At 45.1% G+C, this 21,559-nt stretch overlaps 1 protein-coding gene across 1 annotated transcript in view; it reads left to right on the forward strand.

The window, feature by feature from the left end:
- Plekhm3 (pleckstrin homology domain containing M3) overlaps positions 1–21,559 on the forward strand; it is a 156,383-nt gene that overhangs the window by 21,128 nt on the left and 113,696 nt on the right. Inside the window, exons 2-3 of the mRNA XM_005361468.3 lie at positions 904–1,692; positions 15,740–16,672. Coding sequence (XP_005361525.1) covers positions 1,089–1,692; positions 15,740–16,672 — 1,537 coding nt within the window. The 5' untranslated portion in view covers positions 904–1,088. The remainder of the gene's footprint in view (positions 1–903; positions 1,693–15,739; positions 16,673–21,559) is intronic.

Consider the following 21,559-nt stretch of genomic DNA (forward strand, 5'->3'; position numbering starts at 1 on the left):
AGGTATGTGTATGTGACTTCTGGGTACTGAAGACATACAGGTATGTGTATGTGACCTCTGAGCACGTGAAATGCAGCAGAGTGCCTGAGGAACCTAGACTGCTGAGTTTAAATAGGTGTGTGCTGTTGCTGTCTGCAGTGGTGGGTGGTACCACAATCAAGGTCTACTCTAGTTATACCAACCACGGAGGGACAGCGCTTCTCATGTGGCATTCTTTCTGCTCAGGTCCAGAGAGAGGAAATGATGAACTAAAGCCTGCCACTTGGGCCATAATTTTACCATAGGCTTTTTGGCCCAGCTTCCAATTCCATGAGAGGTTTATAAACCCCTGACCTTTAATATCAGATTAGACCTGTACTCTGAGATCAGGCTAGAAGCCAGGGAGTTTGGTACTAGGAACCTTTTCCCAGAAGAATTGGGAAATTCTGAGGACCAGAGTCACCATTAGGCTTTCTGGTCCGGGGAGGCACAAGCTGGTGATTTTACATTCAGGGTTAGTCAAAGCACAGCCTACCTCTCTACTTCTCCCTGTACCTTCTCACCGATAGACCGTGAGTAATCTCAGTGTTGGGAAAGCATTCATGACTTCAGATGTCAGCCACAGACTCCCTCGTGTCTTTTGCTTACTATTTTCATTCAACAGATGAGAGGGTTTTGTCTTTACAACTGCCCTCAAAGGCCGCTCTGTGTGGATAAAAGCAGCTGGCCTTGTTCCCCTCATCAGGGAGATGTGCCCTGCTCTGCTGAGTTCTCACACAAAGTAGAGAGCCGTGCGCATTCCTGACAGTAGGCGGCTGTGTGCTGCCCGTGCCCCCGTGTGCGTGGCTGTGTAGAAGCTGGGAACAGGGAAAGTGACTGCACAGACCTGTGTGTGCCAACGCTGTCTTGTTTGTGTTCTTCCAGGAAATGGAAGATTGGTGCGGCGCCGCTTTGATGACTCATGAATAAGCCCCTACATGGCCAGGTGAAGGTCACGGCCACTTGTTTCCTCAGCTGCACCCATGAACCATTGCTCTCTTTTGGCTGAATGTTCGTGACAGCCTTTCCTGAAGCAGTTTAGGGGACTTAGACCTCTTGGACCCTGGGTCATGGAAGCTTTGGAAGTGGATGACATCAGCCCTGCCTTGGAGGTGACCGAGGACTTCTTTAGTACTTTCGATAGTAAGCTGGAAAAGGCTGTGCAGCAAGCAGAAGTTTATGGGATTCAGGAAGTCCCTGAACTGGTGGGGCGTGAGGTACTCAGTAGCATAACAGACAATGGTGCTTTGAGAAATGTTGCCTCCCTAGGCAAGGGGACCATGATTTGGGACCACTGTAAGAGCAGGCTCCTAGAAACCAAAGCTCAAAATGTCTTCCCTGCCAAAGAACAGCTTATGGTCCAGAGAGGGACAGCCCCAGATAACCTTTCCTGGATGGAACAAAAAGAAGCATCAACCTTCAACTTTTTCAACATCTGCCAGCGTCGGAGGGACAGACCTCGCTCTGTGAATGATTTACTAGATGAGACCACGGCTTTCAAGCCAGGACATGCTCGGTCCAGGTCTGATGTCACCCACGTAGACTGGCGGGTAGTCCTTAGCACCATGCCTTTGCAGCAGCAGCAGCAGCTGTCCCTTCAAGGCCCTCACTTTGCCAGGCCATCTTTTCTGTTGCATTCACCCAGTAAGATTGAAGATGCTCAAGGAAATACAGGTATGTTTTATATCCGCTTTAGTGAGCACTGCTCATTGCTCTGTCTCCCTTACACCTACCAACTCTCCAGCAGCCACACCTGGCTTCTCGCTCCAATATTTTGTTCTTTGCTTCAGATCAGCTATCTTTTGTCTTCAGAAGACGTATTTAGTGAAATTACGACTCTGGTTAAGTCTCTCTTCCTAATTGTCTATGTTAGAATACCCTCATACTGAGCACTGTGTGGTACTGCTCATTCATATCAGATGGTTGCCAGGTCAGACGCTGGACTCTATCAGCCTCACCCCCTGGTGTGTTTAAGGTGTCTGGAGACTCTGCTCAAGGGGTCAGTGTCAGTGAAGTCTGGGGAAATTACTCAAAATGAGAGACAATAGATGGCCAACTGAAATGTTGTTTTATTCCACATCCAAGCGAGTGTCAGTGTCTCTAAGAGGACGGAAGAAGCAGAAGGCACAGTGAGCTAGACTGCTCCAGAAGAGCTTGCGGAGAACATGAAGTGAAGGACGTGGATATTCAGAAGAAGTTATGGAGATGATAGACTCATAGAGTGAACATGGGAGAGAAAGGGCAGGTGTAACCCAATTGTAGAACACTTGCCTAGCATGAACAAGGCCATGGGTTTGATACCCAGCCCTGTAGGAATGTGGTGGAGAGGTTAGAGGAGAAGAGCCAGTGGCAGTTGGGTCTTGTGGTGTAGGGCCTTTCATTTTCCTCCAGTTTATACACAGATGTGTGCATCTGTGTGTCAGACTGTACTCACACACATATTCTCCTAAGTGACATAAAAAGCCATCTTTCCATTTACCACAGCATTTTCCTTCAAGATAAAGAACAACTTTATGACTACCAAGTTTTATTACTGATGATTCTTTACTCAACTCTTAAATTTAAATGGCTTCACCTCAACTCATTGGGGTGTGTGTGTGTGTGTGTGTGCGTTTGTGTGTATGTGTGTGCATGCGTGCATGTGTTCATGCTTTCTAGTTCTTTGAACTGAACCTGGGGTCTTGAATATTTAAGCAAGTGCTCTGCTACCAGCTTCCTCTGCACTCCTCCAGCCCCTGGTTGGTTCTCTGTGTGTATGTGCATGTATTTATATAATTTTTTGTTGTTGTTGTTTGTTTTGTTTTTTAGTAGTTCCAGGAATTCAATTTTGGCTTGCTAGGTAAACATTCTGCCATGAAGCTACCTCTTAGCCTTTATTGTCATTTTTGCTCCACTGCTAATTCAAAAAACTTTAAGTTTTATGTGTGAGCACTGTGTGAGTGCAATGTCCCTGGATCTCCAGGAGCTGGCATACAGCTAGTTGTGAGCCACCATGTGGGTGCTGGGAACTGAAAGCAACAAGAGCTCTTAACCACTGAGTAATCTCTGTAGTCCCTTTATTACTTCTATACCTGCCATACCTGTTTGGTAAGTCAAGTGATATATTTAACAATTTAATAAGTAAGCTTAATTTGTAAGTGTAATCTGAGACAAGATATCAGTTTGAATATAGATAAGAGAATGCAAGGTTTCTGTCCATGACATGCCACAATTCCACATTCGATACAAAGTCACCTTTCAAGACTCTTCTTCCCTGTCAAATCCACAACTTGCCATTCCTCATCTTTCCTCCTAGAGCAATGGTAATGGTTCTCAACCTTCCTAATGCTAGGATTCTTTGATATAGTTCCTCATGTGGTGTTGATCCCTGACCATACACTTATTACTTTGCTACTTCATAATTGTAATTTTGCTACTGTTATAAATTAGTGTAAATATCTGAGATGCAACTTCCAATGGAGTTGTGACTCACCAGTTGAGAACCACTGTTCTAAGCTCACAGATCTTCAGGAACAGCTGGGGGAGGGAGGGACGTTACGACTGTAGGACCAGAAGGAAAGGGATATTGTAAAGCAAGGATGTGGTGACTTGATTTCGAGACTTAGGAGACAACACATCGCTGGGACCCCTGTGCCTGAAAGACCTGATAACTTTGTATTTGATCTGTTACATTTATGTAATAGGAAAACTCTTCAACTAGCAAATAACCTTAGTAGATTGTCTGTTAGAATTCACATGGAATTTTGTCTTAAGTCACCTTAGCCATTTGTAGGTCCTCGACAGGACCCAGAAGAAGAGGTTATCATATTTCCAACCTTATTTTTCTAGTTTGTTCTGATTATAAATTCATGAATCATGCAAACTTGACATCTCTAATGCTCTGGTCTTTCCCCTTGAGCATCTGACAAACCGTGATCATTACTCTTTTTTATTTTGCTTATTTCTTTTCAAGACAGGGTTTCTTTGTGTAACCCTGGCTATCCTGAACTCTCTCTCTCTTTCTCTTTCTGTTGAGCAAACTAGCCTTGAACTTAAAGAGATCTCTCTGAGTGCTGGGTTTAAAGGTGTGTACCACCACTCCTGACTTGTGATTGTTATTCTTTAGTTCTTGAGTTTTAAAATTCTGAATACTAATTTATAATGAAATATAAGTAGTGAGTTTGAAAAGGAAATTATAGCATACGAACTTTGCAGGCTTAGAATGACGTATCTTAGCCACTGCTTGGTCATTACAACATGAATAGACAAACTTGGGCAAATGGCATGGCAGGCTTCTCACATCTTTTCTTTCAGACAAGTTCTGGGGAACAAGCAAGATGTCTCATGTTTTTATTGCCTACCAGGTAAAGAGCAGGGGCCTCCAATACTTAGGCTAAGAGTAGGAAGGCATTCTAGACTAGGCTCACCATCCATTCTTTGGAGTATACAGTTCTCATCTCGGTCTGTGCAGAGAGCTGATATGAATTGACCCCGTGGATTTGGAGGCACAGAAATCAGCCAATCTCTGGGGTCATGGCTGTCCCACAGGGTGAGTTCCCAGTGGCAGAGACACCCAGAACATAGCAGACACTGGGGAGGCAGTAAGGTTTGAGCTGACATTTGGGGTCTTGTCACATGGTTTGACTGCCTGATTTTAGATGCCTGTGAATGCATTCTGGAGACTGCATTGCCTCAGACATAGGCAGACCAGGGCTAACTCTTTCAAAAGGAATGTTGGCTAGTGGAGAGAGGATGCTTCAGGGGGTCCAACCATGGGGTATGGCTTGAATCCAATCTCATTATTACAGTGTGCACTATCTGAAAATGACTGGCTAATAAATGTAAGGGTGGGTCATAAAATGATAGAAAGAAACAGACCTAAAAAGGCAAAGTGGCAACAGTTATTATAAAGGATTTCAGAGTATGTGGTGGAGCCCGAAGCTTCCTTAGGCCCAGCATCTTAATCCTGCTGTCCACAGTACCCAGGCAGCTTTGCCACTCTGAGGACTTTGACTCTACCATAAGAATGTCTGATTTCTGCCAGGCATGGTGGCACACACCTTTAATCCCAGTACTCAGGAGGTAGAGGTAGGCAGATCTCAGTGAGTTTAAGGCCAGCCTGGTCTACGGAGTGAGTTCCAGGACCGCCAGAGCTACTACACAGAGAAACTCTGTCTTGAAAAACCAAAAAAAAAAAAAAAAAAAAAAGAAAAAAATCTTATTCCAACCCAAGCACTAATCTTAGTTGTATATATAAAGCCATGCTCTTAAGGAATGATGACAGATGAGTGTCTGTCTTTAATGTCCTTCCACTGTCCTGTGTCACTGTCTTGTTATTCCCCGAGGAACAGTGCACTCAGAGGATGAAGAAGGTGGAGTCCTGCCATCACAGAATGAAGTCCAAACAAACACAGTTTAAAATCCATTGAACATGTGGCTGTTAGATAGGGTGTTTTTTTTTTCTTCCTTGAGACAGGGTTTCTGTGTGTAACAGCCCTGACTGTCCTGGAACTTGCTCTGTAGACCAGGGTCGCCTTGAACTTGCAGAGATTCACCCGCCTCTACCTCCTGAGTGCTGCGATTAAAGGTTGTGCCACCACCACCCAGCAAGATATGTTTTTATATATGAATAATGGATTGTATGCACACACACACACACCTGTAAGTGAAGACACATGGTAGATGAAGATGAGACTGTCTAGAAAGACTCAGGAGTCTGACCCCAACTCTGCTTCTGATCACCCACCATATAGGTTCAAAAACCATCTTACCGTCTCTCTACAAACCTACTGAGACAGATTCAATTATCTTTGAAGTGCTTCCCAGCCTAAAACTGCTCCATTCTATGGTATGTTTGAGCAGATTCTGCCCCGTGCTTGTGCGGGAACTAATTGCTGTATTCAGATCAATAATTAAAGGTCTCGACGGAAACAAGGATGGTTAGAGTTTTTGAACGAGTGGGAGTTTCTGTATAACTGGTAAGTACTGCCGCATGAACTGCAGTGGTAACATTTTAAATAAAAAAATTAAAGGAATCTTTTGTATTCGCTATAGAGCCCGAAACTCAACAAACTGCCAGAATGGAACTCACTTTTCCTCCCTGACTGTGCTCCCGTTTTCATCTGCTTCGCAAGGCCAGTGGTCAGCTGAGCTTTTGTTTCCGTAGGTGCCGCTCTGGTGACCCGGTCAGCTCCTGGGCGGTGTTTTCTTGTTCTGAGGACTTGAGGAGAAGGCCTCAAGCGGGGGTTTTCTTTGTGGCCAGACAGACCGCTGCAGTCAGGTCCTTCATCCTGAGCTTTGTGACACTACTTCAGTTCTCTTTTTTCCATCTTTCATTAAAAAAAAAAAAAAAGACAAATTTTTGGAACTTGTACTAAAATGACTGCTTTTTCAATTATGCTGTTTCTCAAAAGCCCCTGAGCCAGGAGAGAAGGAAATATTCATGCAGGGTTGGAATAAGGGAGGTCACCAGGACACAGTCTCTTGCTGAATTCTGAATTTTGTGATTCACCCTCCAATAGATTAGTCAGTACAAAGAAGTTGCTAAAATAGGTCACAGGAAGTTGATTGTGTATGGTCATACAGTTTCCACTGGCTAATGATCCCGTGTTGGCTGCCGCAGCCATGAGTCCCACTGTGCTTCACTGATGGCCTGCGTTCTTATGGAAGGGACCCGTAAAAACGGAGTGTTTGATGGTCTTTGTGGGTATCCTCTTAATGCATTTTATTTTCTTTTGACTGGAAAAGCTGTGGTTATTAAGTTTTCAAACTGCCAGAGTCATCTTTCTAAAACACAGATCATTATGTGCTACTGTGTTCATAGAAATGAAATAGACAGGACTGGAAAGATGGTTCAGAGGTCAGGAGCACTGGCTGCTCTTGCAGAGGATCCAGATTTGATTCCCAGCACCCATACGGTGGTGCACAGCTGCCCGTAGCTCCTGTTCTTGGAGATCTGATGCCCTCCCTGACCTCCACACACATATGCGAAACAGACATACCTGTAGGCGAAAGGTTCATATTATAAAAAAAAAGGCATAAAATTGAAAAAAAGAACGAAAGAAACCATACATAGCTCACCATTACTTGTGAAGTTGTGTGGACTTTACGACGCATTCCGGTGTCTTTCCCGCCATATTACCTGTGCCTTTCTCTGCTGTGACTCTGTCATTTTCAGATGTACCATGTGCTTTCCGGATCCTGCTTCTGTCCCAGCTGTGTCTTTATGACAGGAGGTTCTCTTTGCCCTTTATGCTCCCTCATCTCTCAAGGACTAGCTCAAATGCCACACTGTTCCTCAGACTTCTGCTTTTTTCCTTCTTCAGGATCCCAGTTTTTTCTTCCAAGCACATCTTACTCTGTTGTATATTATAGTTATTTGCTTTCTATCCATCTCCTAGAAAGCCCTTTAAAGATGTGAACCATATTGTAGAAAACTTTGTACTAGACCAAATATAAGCATGTGGAAAGTTAAAGTGCACGTGTGCGCATGCGTGTGCACGTGTGTGCGTGCATGTGCACGTGTGTGCGTGCATGTGCACGTGTGTGCATGTGTATGCCCGCGTGGAGGCCAGAGAGCCCTATCAAATGTCTTCCTCTATCACTGTCTACCTTACTTTCTGAGGTAGGGTTTCTTATTTAACCTGGCTCTTGCTGATTCTTGCAGACTGGCTGGCTAGCAAGCCTCAGGGGACCCTTCTGTCCCAGCTTCCCAGAGCTGGGGTTACAGGTACCTGCTGCCACACCTGGAGACGGAAGTCAGATTTTCATGCTTCCATGACAAGCGCTTTCCCAACTGAGCCATCTTCTTAGCCCTTAAGAGGTTGAAGTCCTTGTGTTAGCGCGTAGGTAAGCCAGGGCAGGCAATGAATAGAGCGCCCTTCCTCGGGAGAGACTGTCTCCACTCTCTGCACTCCTTAGCCGTCTGTGCTTCTTCCTGTAGGCTTGGTTCTCCTTGTCCACTCCAGTGTGTCTGCTGTTCTTCCTCAGTTCATGGCATTAATGTTGGCATAGCTTATGGTGTAGCTTCTGACATTACTAGTCCTGAAAACATACACACATACAGAGTAGGTTGTATTTGTGTATTTAGGAATGTATATGTATATAGATACATACATATATACATGTAACCATTAATGACAAAAAGCCATGAATTTTAAAGAGAGCAAGGAGTGGCATATGGGGAGGTTTGAAAGGAGGAAAGAAAAAGAAAATGATATGTTATAATCTCAAAAAATAAAGGAAATAATTTAAATGAAACCAGGACAGAATAGCTACATTTTCTTCCTAAAATGGAAATGGCTTCTGTTTTTCTCCTTATCTTTAGCTGTGTCAAGTTGAATAAAATTTGTTATTAATACTCTTAGTAAGAGCTACCATTTAATGAGAGTTAATTTGTATCCAGCCTCTTGCTAAGAAGTGTTTGTTTTGCCAGGTAGTGGTGTCACCCCAGCACTTGAGGGCCAGAGGCAGGCGGATCTCTGTGAGTTTGAGGCCAGTCTGGTCGACAGAGTGAGTTCCGGGGCAGCTAGGGCTGTCTCAAAAAAGATCCTGTCTCAAAAAAAACAAAAAGAAAAAAGAAAAAAAAGTGTTCATTCATTGTTTTATTTAATATTCACAGTAATTTAATCTAATGGGGGATATTGACCTAATTCTGGAAATGGGGAAATGGAGACTTAGACATGTGAACTGACCTGCAATCATGTGGCTAGGCCTGACCCCGAGAGGACATGTGTCTGCTCTGTCACACTGCCTCACGACTCTAGGATGCTTAGGACTTACTTGCTCTACCATAGATAAAACCGTTTGGTCCAGATTGAAGTTCTGCAGATTAGAGGTCTACTCTCAATGTTCCCACTTGGTAACATAATTCTTTCCTTGAACCTCTTTGCAAATCTTAAATCAGAATGTTTTCAAAACCCAGCGAAGAGTGGCGTGTGGCAGAGCCTGTAATTGTAAGGCCGTTAATATCTTTTCCTTCTCATCGGTAATTGAATACTTGGCAAATGCCAGGCACTATGTGCAACAACTCTTAGCCAAAATTCCAGAGAGGGGCGGTCCCATGGCTTCTTACCTGTTTGCTCTGTTCTTCTCAGTATATTAATGATGCCTCTTTTCTCCATTCATTGGTACCACATGGCTGCAGCAGCCCTAAGACTTCTTATATGAAACTCAGGCAGAGACAGCAACTCTTTTGAGTCTCTTTTCTAGTTTCAGACTGGGTGGCGTGCCCAATCTCAAAGTAATTTCTAGTGAAGGGCAATAGGGTATTGTAAGAGGTTTAAACAAATTATGATTCTTTCCTCAGGCCAGGGAAGTCATCTCTCCTGAACATATTGCCACCATATCTGAACAAAATTTAGGCTGTCCTGGTGAAGCATTTGCCCTTAGCTGGAGTTGAGAGAGTGAGCTCCTTCTGATCATGGGTGTCTACAATTCTCTTAGTGCACAAAGACGTGCTGATGGAATGCCAGTCTTTAAATCTAAGTAAGGGAGATTTTTTACGTTTATTTTCTTTAAATTATAGAGCCAGAACAGGAAGTTCACTGTGGCCTGTACTAACATAAAAGCTCATGTTTGAGATTGCTTATTAGGTTAAAAAGTTGGGTTTGTGACCTCCTAGTCAGTTTACGTCTAGAGGAGAGACGTTGACCAGGACTGAATTGACCGTGGCTACTACTGCCTACCACAAAGAATTAACATATCTGGCCCATATTTGTCTTAGAGCCTAGGCAGGTGACCTGCCTTTTTTCTAGGTTTATGAGGGAGAACAAATAATATACCCACTCTTTGCCCATAAAGAAAGTTCTCCAGTATAACTATAAAAAGGTATTATCTGATGTCGGCATCAAAAAATCTTTTCTGGCAGAATACTTTTTTTTTTTTTTTTTGATTTTCGAGACAGGGTTTCTCCGTAGCTTTTTGGTTCCTGTCCTGGAACTAGCTCTTATAGACCAGGCTGGCCTCAAACTCACAGAGATCCGCCTGCCTCTGCCTCCCGAGTGCTGGGATTAAAGGCGTGCGCCACCACCGCCCGGCCAGAACATGTTTTTTAAGCTGAGTCTTGGGGATAGTGACTGTATTATGCAGGCCAGAAGTGTGCTGGCGTCATGGAGCATACTCAGAATGACTCCCACAGTGTCCTGCCTTCATATGCTTACTAGTCAGTGCCCGATTAATGCCAGCTTGTTAGCTTCCCTTCTCTCCTGTGCCTGAAGAGAACAAAGGCTTAAAATTAGTTCAAAGTGTTTTTCCTACTTCTGCCTTGGACATTATCAAAAACCTTAATGTGAAACAAATTGGACAGCTGGCAGCTGTGTTTTATGGGCTAAATATGGCAAGGAAAAGAGAAATGTTGGTGATGTAGGATGCCAGAGTAGTCTTCAGTGAGGAAGGGTATTTCAGCTGAGAATTGAAGGCTGCTTACAAACCCCAGGTGAAGAGAACATTCCCACAGAGTGGATGGCCGGGAACTGACCTGTAGGAGAGAGTAGGGGCTCAGGTTACGGAGGATATTCAAATCAGACACATTGCCTTAATGTGGTATGCTTCAAATGTAAAGGGTGGGGTAGGGTAGCCACCTTTCCAGTTAGTAGCCTTTAGTGTGTGTGTACGTGCCACCGATTAGACTAGCCGTGGGCTTTCATTTGTATGCTCCACCCTGGGAAGGAGGAGTGACCTCTTGGCAACTTAAGGAGAGGAACTAAGTGACAGTCTCTCTCACAGGAAGCCCCAGTTCTGCTCCTGATCTGCTCTTGCGTGCCGTCTCCTTTCATGTGAGTCCCTCAGGAGGGAAGGCTGTGGCTCACGCGGGCTACTTGTGACACTGCCCTGTAATCCCAGTGTCGCGATTGCTACAAGCGTAAGCTGCATCCTCCAGGCAGCTTATCATTTTATCCTCATGTGTCTGTCTACCTGGTGTCTGGTTGGTTTGAAGCTTTGGTGAAGAAGAGGGATGTAGAGGGATGCAGTTTACTGGGTCTCCTCAGGCTTCCATGGCACATGCATATAGTGATTGCTGGACAGAGGACTAAAGAAGCCGGTGATACAGCATCAGGAGGCTGTGACAGGAAGAGGCCTGGACTTCAGAGCTAGACTCTGGGGAGGGAGTGTAAAGCAGTTAGGTGGCTCTGCTCGTCCTTATCAAGTGAGGTGAGACTGTGGTGATGGAGAGAAAGCAGGACACATAAAGAGTAAAAGGGGTCAACTTGAGGAGAGATGGAGTATAAACCAATAAGGAAAGAAGGGCCCACCATTTGGAGTGCAACTCCCCCTTTCTGCCTGTGCTCAGTAACCAACTCCATCCTTTCCTCCGTGTCCACCTCCGCTCCACGCCTTAACCAGAGCTACTCAGATGGAGCTCTCTTCTGAGGTTCGGAACCCATTTTCTGTACTTGTTGCAAGGCTTTGAGCACCTTGGGCTTCATAGTGTGAACTTCCCTTTCAGACCCATTTGATTGCCTCAGCTGTGGGCTGTAAGTATAGGACATTGTAGCCAAGGTACCTGTTGACACACTGGCAGATGTTGGTAGAGCAGCCACTGGTGTAGAGGAGAAAGAGGCCCTTGGAGGACAGAGCTCTTGGCTGAAAATACAGCGAAGTGGTGTGACAGAGGACTGAAAATATTCCTTTCCTTTGCCCAGTAAGTGTGATCTCCCGGGGAGGTGAAGGTGCAGGGTAAGTACATAAAGCATCAGAACTAGAGGGAGAAATTTCAGAAAGTATTGCAACTTCCGAGACCTTTGAGGCTAGAATGTACATGGCTTATCTAGGAGACACAGGAAGGATTGTGGATGGAGTGTGAGAGAGGGTGACAGATGCTAAAGAGAATTATCAAGGCCAGACCATACCCCACAGACATGGATTATTCATGTGCGATTGTGAAAATAATGTAATGAATTTGAAATTTTGATTTTTTGCAGATACATCCTGAAGTATTTATAGTTGAAGTGATGTAATGCCAATAGTTGACTTTCAAACATTCTAGGGGGAAAATGAAATAAAAACCAAGAGTTGGGGAGAGGTAGAAGTGACAGAACATTAACACTAGAAACTTGGTGTGTGTGTGTGTGTGTGTGTGTGTTTGGGTAGTGTATGCATATGTATGCACTCATGTTTGTGACTATACTTTCCTGGGTCTGTGTGTGGTGTGAATATGTGTGCAAGTGTGTTTGTGGATACACTTTCCTCTGTGTGTGTGTGAGTGTGTGTGTGTGTGTATGTATGTGGGATATACACATAAGTATGCATGTGTGTTTGTGCATGTACTCTCCTCCTGGGTGTGTGTGTGTGTGTGTGTGTGTGTGTGTGTGTGTGTGTAGACCAGAGATCAACAACATCATGTGCCTGCCTCCTTCTGTCTCTCTTTACCTTGTTTTCTGAGACAGGCTTCTCACTGACTCTGGAGCTCATGGTTTTGGCTGGATTGACTAGCCTGGAGTCCTTAGCCCCCATGTGCAGGGATTACAGTTGTGCACCCCTACCTAGCTTTTTACACAGGTGCTTAGGCTCCAAACTCAGGTCCTTATTTGCACTTTACGTGTGGAGCTCTCTCCGCACACCAGTGGTTTGCGACACTGGATGGTGCTCCCTTTCCATGTGTGTTCGGAAGTCTCCATGATGGCCTGCACTGGAGGGCAAGCTTGGAAGTGTGGACTGAGTAAGTGTGCCTTGGGATGTGTGCAGGGTTTTGGCTGAGAGAGATACGGAGAGCATAGTTTGGAAAACTGTGAGACAGCCAGGAAGGAGGCAGATTGAATCTGATGAAGGTGGAGGCCATGAAAAGGAACTAATGACCATTCTCTGGCGGTGAGAATGCAGAAGTGAATCTGGCGCCCGCCCTGCCGGGAACATTCTCCCTTCCCCTTTAGTCAGCAGAGTCAGGTCCTTGTGCCATTCCTGTGTGGTCGACAGGGAGGAGAGGGACGACCTGAAGCAGCTGCACTGGGCAGAGAATCAGAGGTGAGGTGGCCGGGGGCTTGCTAGCTGCTTAGTTTTCTTATGGAGAGTTTCTGGGTGGCCATTCATCGTGAAAGTTAGTGATTATGGTGATTTGTTTAGAGCATGTGTCTGCATTTTTTCTTTTGTTTGTTTTTTTTTGTTCGGGAAATGGTGTGAATCTTATTAGTGATCCTATCTGAACCAGTTATGTTCATTAAGATTGAAATTCTCTTGTGAAATTAAGCACTTTAAAATATATGTGTAAATTAAATTAGTTAAAATGATAAGATCTAGGGAGAAACTCCAACTATGGCAAAATTACACACACACATCTTTTTTCCTGATTTTTCAGTAGCAAAAATATTTAACAATATACTTCAGATCCAATAGAAAGTAGTAGTTGCCAGAAATGAGAGAGACATGATAGTCCCCAGACCTCTATGATTAACGATGTTAATTATACAAGCACAAAACCCAAAAAAATATGATACAAGCATTCCTGCTCTGAGAAAGGACTGGGTTCCCCAGAAGCTTCCTGGCCCCGTCTCTGTCCTCATGGCTCTTGTTAGGCGGCTCACTGTAGCCCAGGCTGGCCTCAGACATGGAAGCTCTCCTGCCTCAGCTTTCTCAGTGCAGAGATGGAAGGTCTTACTGGGTGGGAAAACAATGTTGAAGCACACATTAGCTTTAATACCCTGGAGATTTCCTAGTGAGACTTCTTGTTCCTTTCCACGTGACCTGTCATCCACATCTGAGCTCACACCTCAGGCAGGAGTGAGACCATGGCTTGATGTGCTTGCTGGGCCGAGCACAGTTATAGTCACTCTTGGAATTAATTCCCAGTAGCTGCAATCAAAAGCTCTCAGGCAAGAAGAGGCGGCGATCTCAGTCTAAAAGCAGGAGAGGTGGCTTGACGCTGAGCCGCCAGGTCACAGGAGGAATCAGAGGAACTGACTATGCAGAAGGCAGCCTGAGGGAGATGGGAGGGGAGAGGTGACAGTCGTGCCTCTGACAGCTCTGCCTCCCCCCTGATTGTCAGGAGAGAGAGTGCCTGCCAGAGAGTAGGCATCCATTATCTTTCTACAAAGGGATTAGTATGGGTTCTGAGAAATTAACGGCTTTTTAGTTAACATAGAAATAGTAATGAATTAACATTAGGACCAGGGATGTAAAGCAGCTGAAACAGGCCTTTCTCCACCGCCTTTCTCTCCCTTCTTCTGTTGGTTTGCTGTTTTAAAATGAGAGCTAGATAGGCCTTCCTTCCTCCGCTCCTTCCCTCCTTCCTTCAAGGGTGACCTATCTTCAGTTTGTGGCTGTCTGTAGAATGTGTCAGCAGAGAGATTGAGAAGCCACTTAGACATTAAAGTTTCTACCAGGTTACTTCTTTACCATTCTCGTGCATGGATATTCTGTCATGGCAGACCAAGGCTCAGGAGACGAGGCATGGTCGTCCTTACCTGTGCTGTAAGCACCCAGGAAGCTGAGGCAGAAGGATCTTGAGGTTGAGGCCAGACTTGGCTACAAAATGAAAGCCTTTCTCAAGAAACAAATTCTCATGAGTCTCTCTACCACGTACTGCATGGCATTCGGTGTCAGCTGTCATGGCCTAAGGATACTGTGACCAGACAAACGTGCAAGGGAGAGGAAGTGGGGAAAGAGACTGGGGACGGAATTAGTCCTCCCATGTGTCAGATACTGTGCTAGAAGCTTTATTTCTAACTTAACAAATACTGTTTTTTTTTCGTTTTTCAGTTTCGGTTATTTGAGACAGATACATGCTTTGTAGTACAGGCTTGCATGGCGGTCAGTGTGTAGCAGGCTAGCTTCGGACTCATGATCTTTGTGATCCTCCTGTCTCAGTTTTCCCATTGCTAAGATTACAAGTGTATATGTGTACCCACCTAACAAATATTTTACTTACTAAGGACCCCTTACTGTATTGATAAAGCATTGTCCTATGTGCTGTGCTAGAGAGAAGAGAGCTTACTCCACTAGTAAAGACAGACTTTGAAAAACAAAGTATTGTTTGTCTGGACATTAAATAACTTACAACAATATAGTCTGATAGAAGCCTGTGGTAGAGGATTAATGTAGTAGGGCTACCTGATGCTGACCCAGGGACCTATGTCTACAGATGCCATGGGGGAAGGCAAGAGAAGTCAGGAGGAAAGTTCAGTATGTGCTCGCTGACTGAAGCTGCAGGATGTAACCTTGCAAGCCAAGGGCACAGAATAAGCAGGGTCCGACTCAGAGAGAAAACTGCCACCTCAGAGGTATTGTAGAGGACCTGAGGGTAGAGATGATGCTGGATAGACAGCCCAGGTCTGATGGAGGACTGACGGGCTTGCCTGCGGAACAGTTTATCAGCTCACAGTTCACACTGCTCTCCCTTTTCTGGCGTCAGGAGCCCAGGAAAAAAGAGACGGAACAGGGATTGGCTTGTGTGATGGGAATTCTCTCTTGTGGGTTAGAACTCTGCAGAATTCACCTAGAAAGGGAGGAGCCTGGCCAGTGTGATTAGACGCACAAGGCATACCTGTTCTGGTCACAGCTTTCCCAGCGTTTGTTCGCACCCGGGCCGCTGTCACATTGAAAGGGTACACTCTGTATGTCCTCGTGCACTTGCTCATCACCTAGGGTGAGGAATCCCCAGATACATCCTGCCAGTTAGTTACCACCCTGGAATTTTAATATTCCTGGTTTGCTTAATCAGAATCAGAAAGATGTCAGCCCCCAATGTGGTTGGTTTCATGTACCTGCCTTCTCATAGTTATTACTTTAGCTTTTCTTTTCCTCTTTCTAGAACACAAGCAGACATTCCCAAACATCCTGAAGAAGGGTTATCTGGAGATCAGGAAGAACCATGACAGTTACTGGCAAAGCTGCTACGCTGAACTCTCACCCTATGGCCTGCACTTGTACAGCCTTGACAGCAGTGGGAATCAGAGCCTGCATGCCACGTACCAGCTCTCACACTTCCAGAGCGTTTCCGTTCTAGGCAATCTTGAGGCCAGGATGGTGGACACTGTTCTCTATGACAATTCGCAGCTGCAGCTAAAGGCAGAGTCCCCGTGGGAGGCCCTGGACTGGGGGCAGAAGCTCTGGGAAGTTGTGCATGCTGCTCTGCCCAGTTACATGGGCCGGCAGGATGACCTGGCAAACTCACCAGGACTTGGTCATCATGTTGACTGTACACAGAACCACTGTTTACAGAAGAAATCCAGTGGGCTGCTGTCCTCCCCTGTCTTGGATAGCCCCAAACAGTACCAAAACATCCTCAAATCAGGGACACTCTACAGATTGACTGTCCAAAATAACTGGAAGGCATTTACATTTGTGCTGAGCAAGGCCTATCTTATGGCCTTCCACCCTGGCAAGCTAGATGAGGATCCCTTGTTGAGCTACAATGTGGATGTGTGTCTGGCTGTGCAGATAGACAACCTGGATGGTTGTGACTCTTGCTTTCAAGTCATTTTCCCCCAAGATGTCCTCCGCCTCCGGGCTGAGACCCGACAGAGGGCACAGGAATGGATGGAGGCTCTGAAGACAGCGGCCAACGTGGCAAGGAGTTCTGAGCAAAACCTGCAAGTCACACTGAGGAACAAAGCCAAGGATCAGATAGGTGGCCATGAGCAGCGGAAGAACAAACGCCAGTCCGTGACCACCAGCTTCCTGAGCATCCTGACAACTCTGTCTTTGGAGCGAGGACTCACTGCTCAGAGTTTCAAATGTGCAGGTATGGAGTGCGTTTGCAGCCTCAAGCTCATGCCTGAGCATCCCTGAATTCTACAGTGGGAATTCGTTTTTAAACCTCATGTGACAGTCACGGATGATTGTTAAAATCATGTTCATAAAAAATATCTCTCCTCTAAGGAGTATGCTTCATTAAAAATTTGCTGGTTTCCAGGCCAACTAGGGCTACAGAATGAGACGAGGCCCTGTCAAAAAAAAATATCCTACGAGCCCACAGGAGGCTAAGTTGGGATTGCTTTGAGTTGAAAGCTAGCAGGGGCTACATATCAAGTGTCTGTCAGGGCTACAGTGTTACAGTGTGAGACCTTGCCTCAGAAATAGCCTAAACCAAACCAAACCAAACCATCCATCCTAATACTCGATGGTAAAGTAAATAGAAGCCATGGGGAATGTCAGTGAGTCAAAACGACTTGGCCAAAGCCAGACTGGGATTTAGGCTTCCTGAGTCAGCCATGATCCCATTTCCTCTGCCTTCTTGAATAAAAGTCACCGTGGTTGTGTATGTCACAGATTGTTTCATGACAGAATGTTAAGTCCTAGTAGCTATTGTAGCTTTTTAGGCAAGGCAAATGTTCCTACCTGGCAGCTGAGGTTGACTTTGTCAATTCCTGAAACAGTAGAATCTACAGAAAGTCAGCACTGAAAACAGTGTGGGGACGGCCTAAAAGGAGGGTGTTATTCAGCAGATGGCCCCTGAGGCATAGGGGAAGCCCAACCAAGTTCCTGGAGCTGTTCTGTGAGGTTCATACAGAGTGGCCTCAAGCCCAGTGTTCTGTTCTGTCCATCTACTGTAAGCTGAATTAAAATCCACCTTTGCTAAACCCCCAGATTTGTTATACGATAATTTAATACAAAGACAGACTTAATTGGAAACCTGATTGAGAAGTTTTAAAGTCAAGTGTTTTAGACTTAAGTATGCTGTTTAGAAATGAACAAGAAGCTCACCACCAGCCAAGAGTAGGTTTTATGTTCTTACTCCTGCACTGAAAAAGAGCATGCGGTGGTCAGAATGAAAATGCACACTTTAAATTCAGTGTAGTCACAATGACCACCTTTCTATTGGAAAGTAGTTGACTTTAAGGAGGGTCTCGATGACTGTGCAGTAGGAACTTAGAGATGGGATTGGCAAAAGGAGAAACTCTGAGCCAGAAATAGCAGGACCTCCAGACGTGGCAGCACATACCTGTATTTCCAGCACTTGGAAGGCTGAAAGAGGAGGATCGCCAGTTTGAAGGCAGTCTAGGATACATAGTGAAAACCTGTCTCAGAAAATAAAACACATTGGGAGAAACACTGACCTAGTGTGTGTGTGTGTGTGTGTGTGTGTGTGTGTGTGTGTGTGTATACATATGACAGACTAGACCTTGTGATGAATCATCCAGCTACTTTTGAAAGTGGTTTTAAAATAAGAGGGCAATAGTTTTAGTAGTTTGGTGTATTTAATTTGTCTTGTTTTTTATTTATTTTAGAAATTGTTAGTGTTTCAGGGTCTCATTGGTGCATATATTATTACATTTCAGAATTCAGGCATTCAACAATAATAATTGCTTAGAAGATAGGCTTCCCAAACTAATAATGTACTTGTGTGACATTAGATTGCTCGTAGGGTCAATAAATCTCTTGCTGTTGGAAGACAAGAGAATAGCTCAGTCTTGTTCACAAGGCTGTCTCCAGAGTATAGCTTTAAGAAACTGTGTAGTGAGAGAATGCAGACCGGCTGGGGCCGTCTGCCAGGGCCGTCCATTTAGTTCGTTCTTGCCACGCTTCTCTCGGCTTGCTTCCCAATGTAGAGCGCACTGCCCATGTTTTGCATTGAGGGAAGGGAATATTTGAGAACAAACTAAGTATATCTAAAAGTTGGAGCAATTAAAAACAGGAAAAGGCAAAGAGAGACGAGGCAGCAGGAAGGAAGATAAGTAGAAGAGGGAAAATATTGCATAACGGGCAAGAATAGCACTTTCTGGCAGCGTCACCCAGATCCCTAGGTAGAACACATTCCTAGGCTGTCGAAATTTGGTGCTTGTTAAATTTGGCTTGCTGCACGATAGCTGAGTAGGGAAGTGAGGGAAGTCAGACCATGTAATGTATAGTGTAGCTCATTCTAAAGTAAGATCAGTTCTATTTCATTGCCTCTTTCCATCAGGGAGTGTGATATTCAGCTGCTTCTTGATAGGTGTAGTTTTACAGACCTTCATTTCCAGTACTAAACCGGAAGGGACAGTGGTTTTCTGCCTCGGGTTGGAAATTATTCTGTGTGTCCTGTAGGGGGCAGAGTCTCAAAAGAAAAAAAACAAAACAAAAACTTAATAAACAAATCTGAATGTTTTTTCAAAATCCCTCAGAGGCAGTTTGTTAGACTGCTGTAGCACATGACCTTAGCACTGTTAATTTCAATCACTTGCTCCGCTTCTTGTATGTTGTCACCCTCCTTATGACAAGAGACTGTGGAAAAGCAGTGGCATTGCACGTTGAGAAGCAAATATACAGAACTCCATGGCTTTAGTGTATCTCTAGTGTAGATTGTTAAGTTTTCAATATCTGCTTAGTCCTTCCCCCTTTAAATGTTCTGAACAAACAGTGTTACATAGAAGGGGCCCTGAGTAGGCTCTTTGTTCTGACGTCATCTGACTAGCGATTCAGAAGAACCACAATACTGATGTTTATGTATATAAAACAGGACAGTAGTCCCATTTCACTAAATCCTTTCTCTAAGTGAAGAAATCTCTGGATCCTTTCAGATGTTTTTAGAGAGTCCCCATGGAGAAAATGGACACCTGAGGTTAGTTCTGAAGCTGTATGCTGGTCCACGACGGCATACTCCTTGCCTTCTGCTTAGACTTAGGATAGTTAGATTTCGTTTTGTTTGATAGCTGCATTGCTTCCTCCTCCTCAGTCCCACGGCTGCTTAGGAGGCTCTCGCGGCAGAAACTTAACCGTGTTCGTGCTTGCCTCCCGGGGACCCCCAAGCTTGCCAGTTCTACTTCCTACCATCTGAAAACCATTCCTGTGCGCATTTGATCATTTGCTGCTTGCCTGGTACTTGTGTGCCTGGGGTCAGTGCCCCAGAAATATGGATGCAGTAATCACATTGGTAACTGCCAGACAGTAGCCATGATGACATTCACAGCCTTCAGTGGTGGTGCCAGGTAGGACTGTGAAACTGCTCATCTCTCATATTTCTGGCCTATAAGTAAGACACTCAGTAGGCTGAGTCTCTTGTTGGACCATGACATCACAGCGCTCTTGAGCAGAGTAGCGCATGCTGGACTCAGTAGGCCGAGTCTCATGTTGGACCATGACATCACAGTGCTCTTGAGCAGAGCAGCACGTGCTGGACTCTGTAGGCCGAGTCTCATGTTGGACCATGACATCATAGCGCTCTTGAGCAGAGCAGTACGTGCTGGACTCTGTAGGCCGAGTCTCATGTTGGATCATGACATCACAGCACTCTTGAGCAGAGTAGCGCATGCTAGACTCTGTAGGCTGAGTCTCATGTTGGACCATGACATCACAGCTCTCTTGAGCAGGGCAGCACGTGCTGGACAAGGTGCGCAGTACTGCTATTTGGGGTGCTTTAATATGGCCTCTGTGGAAAGCGTCTGCAAAAGAAGACTTCTTTGAAATTATGGGCTGGAATTCAAAATTGTATTTGACAGTGAGGAGTCTGTGATGCTAAATTATTAATGCTTAAAAGATGATTGTGCCGCTTATTAAAATATGTGCATACCCATAAAAGGTTCTAAATCTGGTTATTCGTAACTGCTTTATAAAGTAGACTATCAGACAGCATGCCTGTTTCCTTAGGGATTCAACATGTGCGTCTGCTTATTTGTGCTCAGATGCATGGTTTTCTTGGTACAAGCACACAACAGTAACTTCCCAGCACTTGAGACCTAGCAATTGAGTGCAAGAATTTGAAGAGCCTGGGACTTTATAGTTGTGACAGAGATGCAAAGCTCACCTTCAGAAGTGTTCCTTGTGGGACTGTTTTGTAATCTGGACGTGGTTTGGGTGTCCCACTCGGCAGAGCTCATGAGTGGAACTGAAGTGGAGCGTGGGAAGGAAGAAGAATGGACCTAGGTGTGCACCGTTTTCCCACCATTGTTTTTATGGTTTTGCTCCCTGGCTGCTGTTTAACCTCTGGGGACTACTGTTGGTGACTGTGCATCTCTGGCATTGAGAGCTGTTACTTTCCTTTTTCTTCCCCTCCAGCCTGGGGGGGGGGGCAAGGGGGGAGTTTTGCTGTGAATTCTTCAGCCATTTAGTGCAAATTCCTGTAATTACCGGCATTGTGTCTCCTCTGAATGGCACATAATACAGCAGAAGCCATTCCTAATTGAGACCTTACAGGAGGTACAAATCCCCTCTTTGTTCAGCCTGACAAATTAGTGCCAGAAAGTGGCAGGGTCCGAGTGGGAATCAAAGGCAAGAAACACAAAGATGGAACTTAAGGCTACAGTAATAACCCTCTCTGTCCTGAAGGGAAAAGAAGGTAATGACCAATGAAAAAAATGAAGGGTTGTTGTTGTTGTTGTTGTTATAAATTCCCTTGACATGACAGCACCTCAGGGCTGCTCTATTTATTTAGTAAGAGTGATTAAATAGTAATACCACAGGGCGGCCCATTGTTTTCCCAGGCGCCCCCATCTCACAGACCCCTGTTGCCTTGGCTAATTGATTGACAATGGACCACTGAAAAAGAGTTTGTTGTTAGGACCTGGGATGTGAGAGCATCCTTGCACCCTGGTGTGTCTCTGCATGCATGCTTCATTTTGTGTGAAGTGGACTGCACACCCCCCCCCTGTGTGTCTCCGCATGCATGTTTCATTTTGTGTGAAGTGGACTGCACCCTGTGTGTCTCCGCATGCAT

The sequence above is a fragment of the Microtus ochrogaster genome, linkage group LG4, assembly GCF_000317375.1.
Source record: "Microtus ochrogaster isolate Prairie Vole_2 linkage group LG4, MicOch1.0, whole genome shotgun sequence".
Taxonomy (NCBI): Eukaryota; Metazoa; Chordata; class Mammalia; order Rodentia; family Cricetidae; genus Microtus; species Microtus ochrogaster.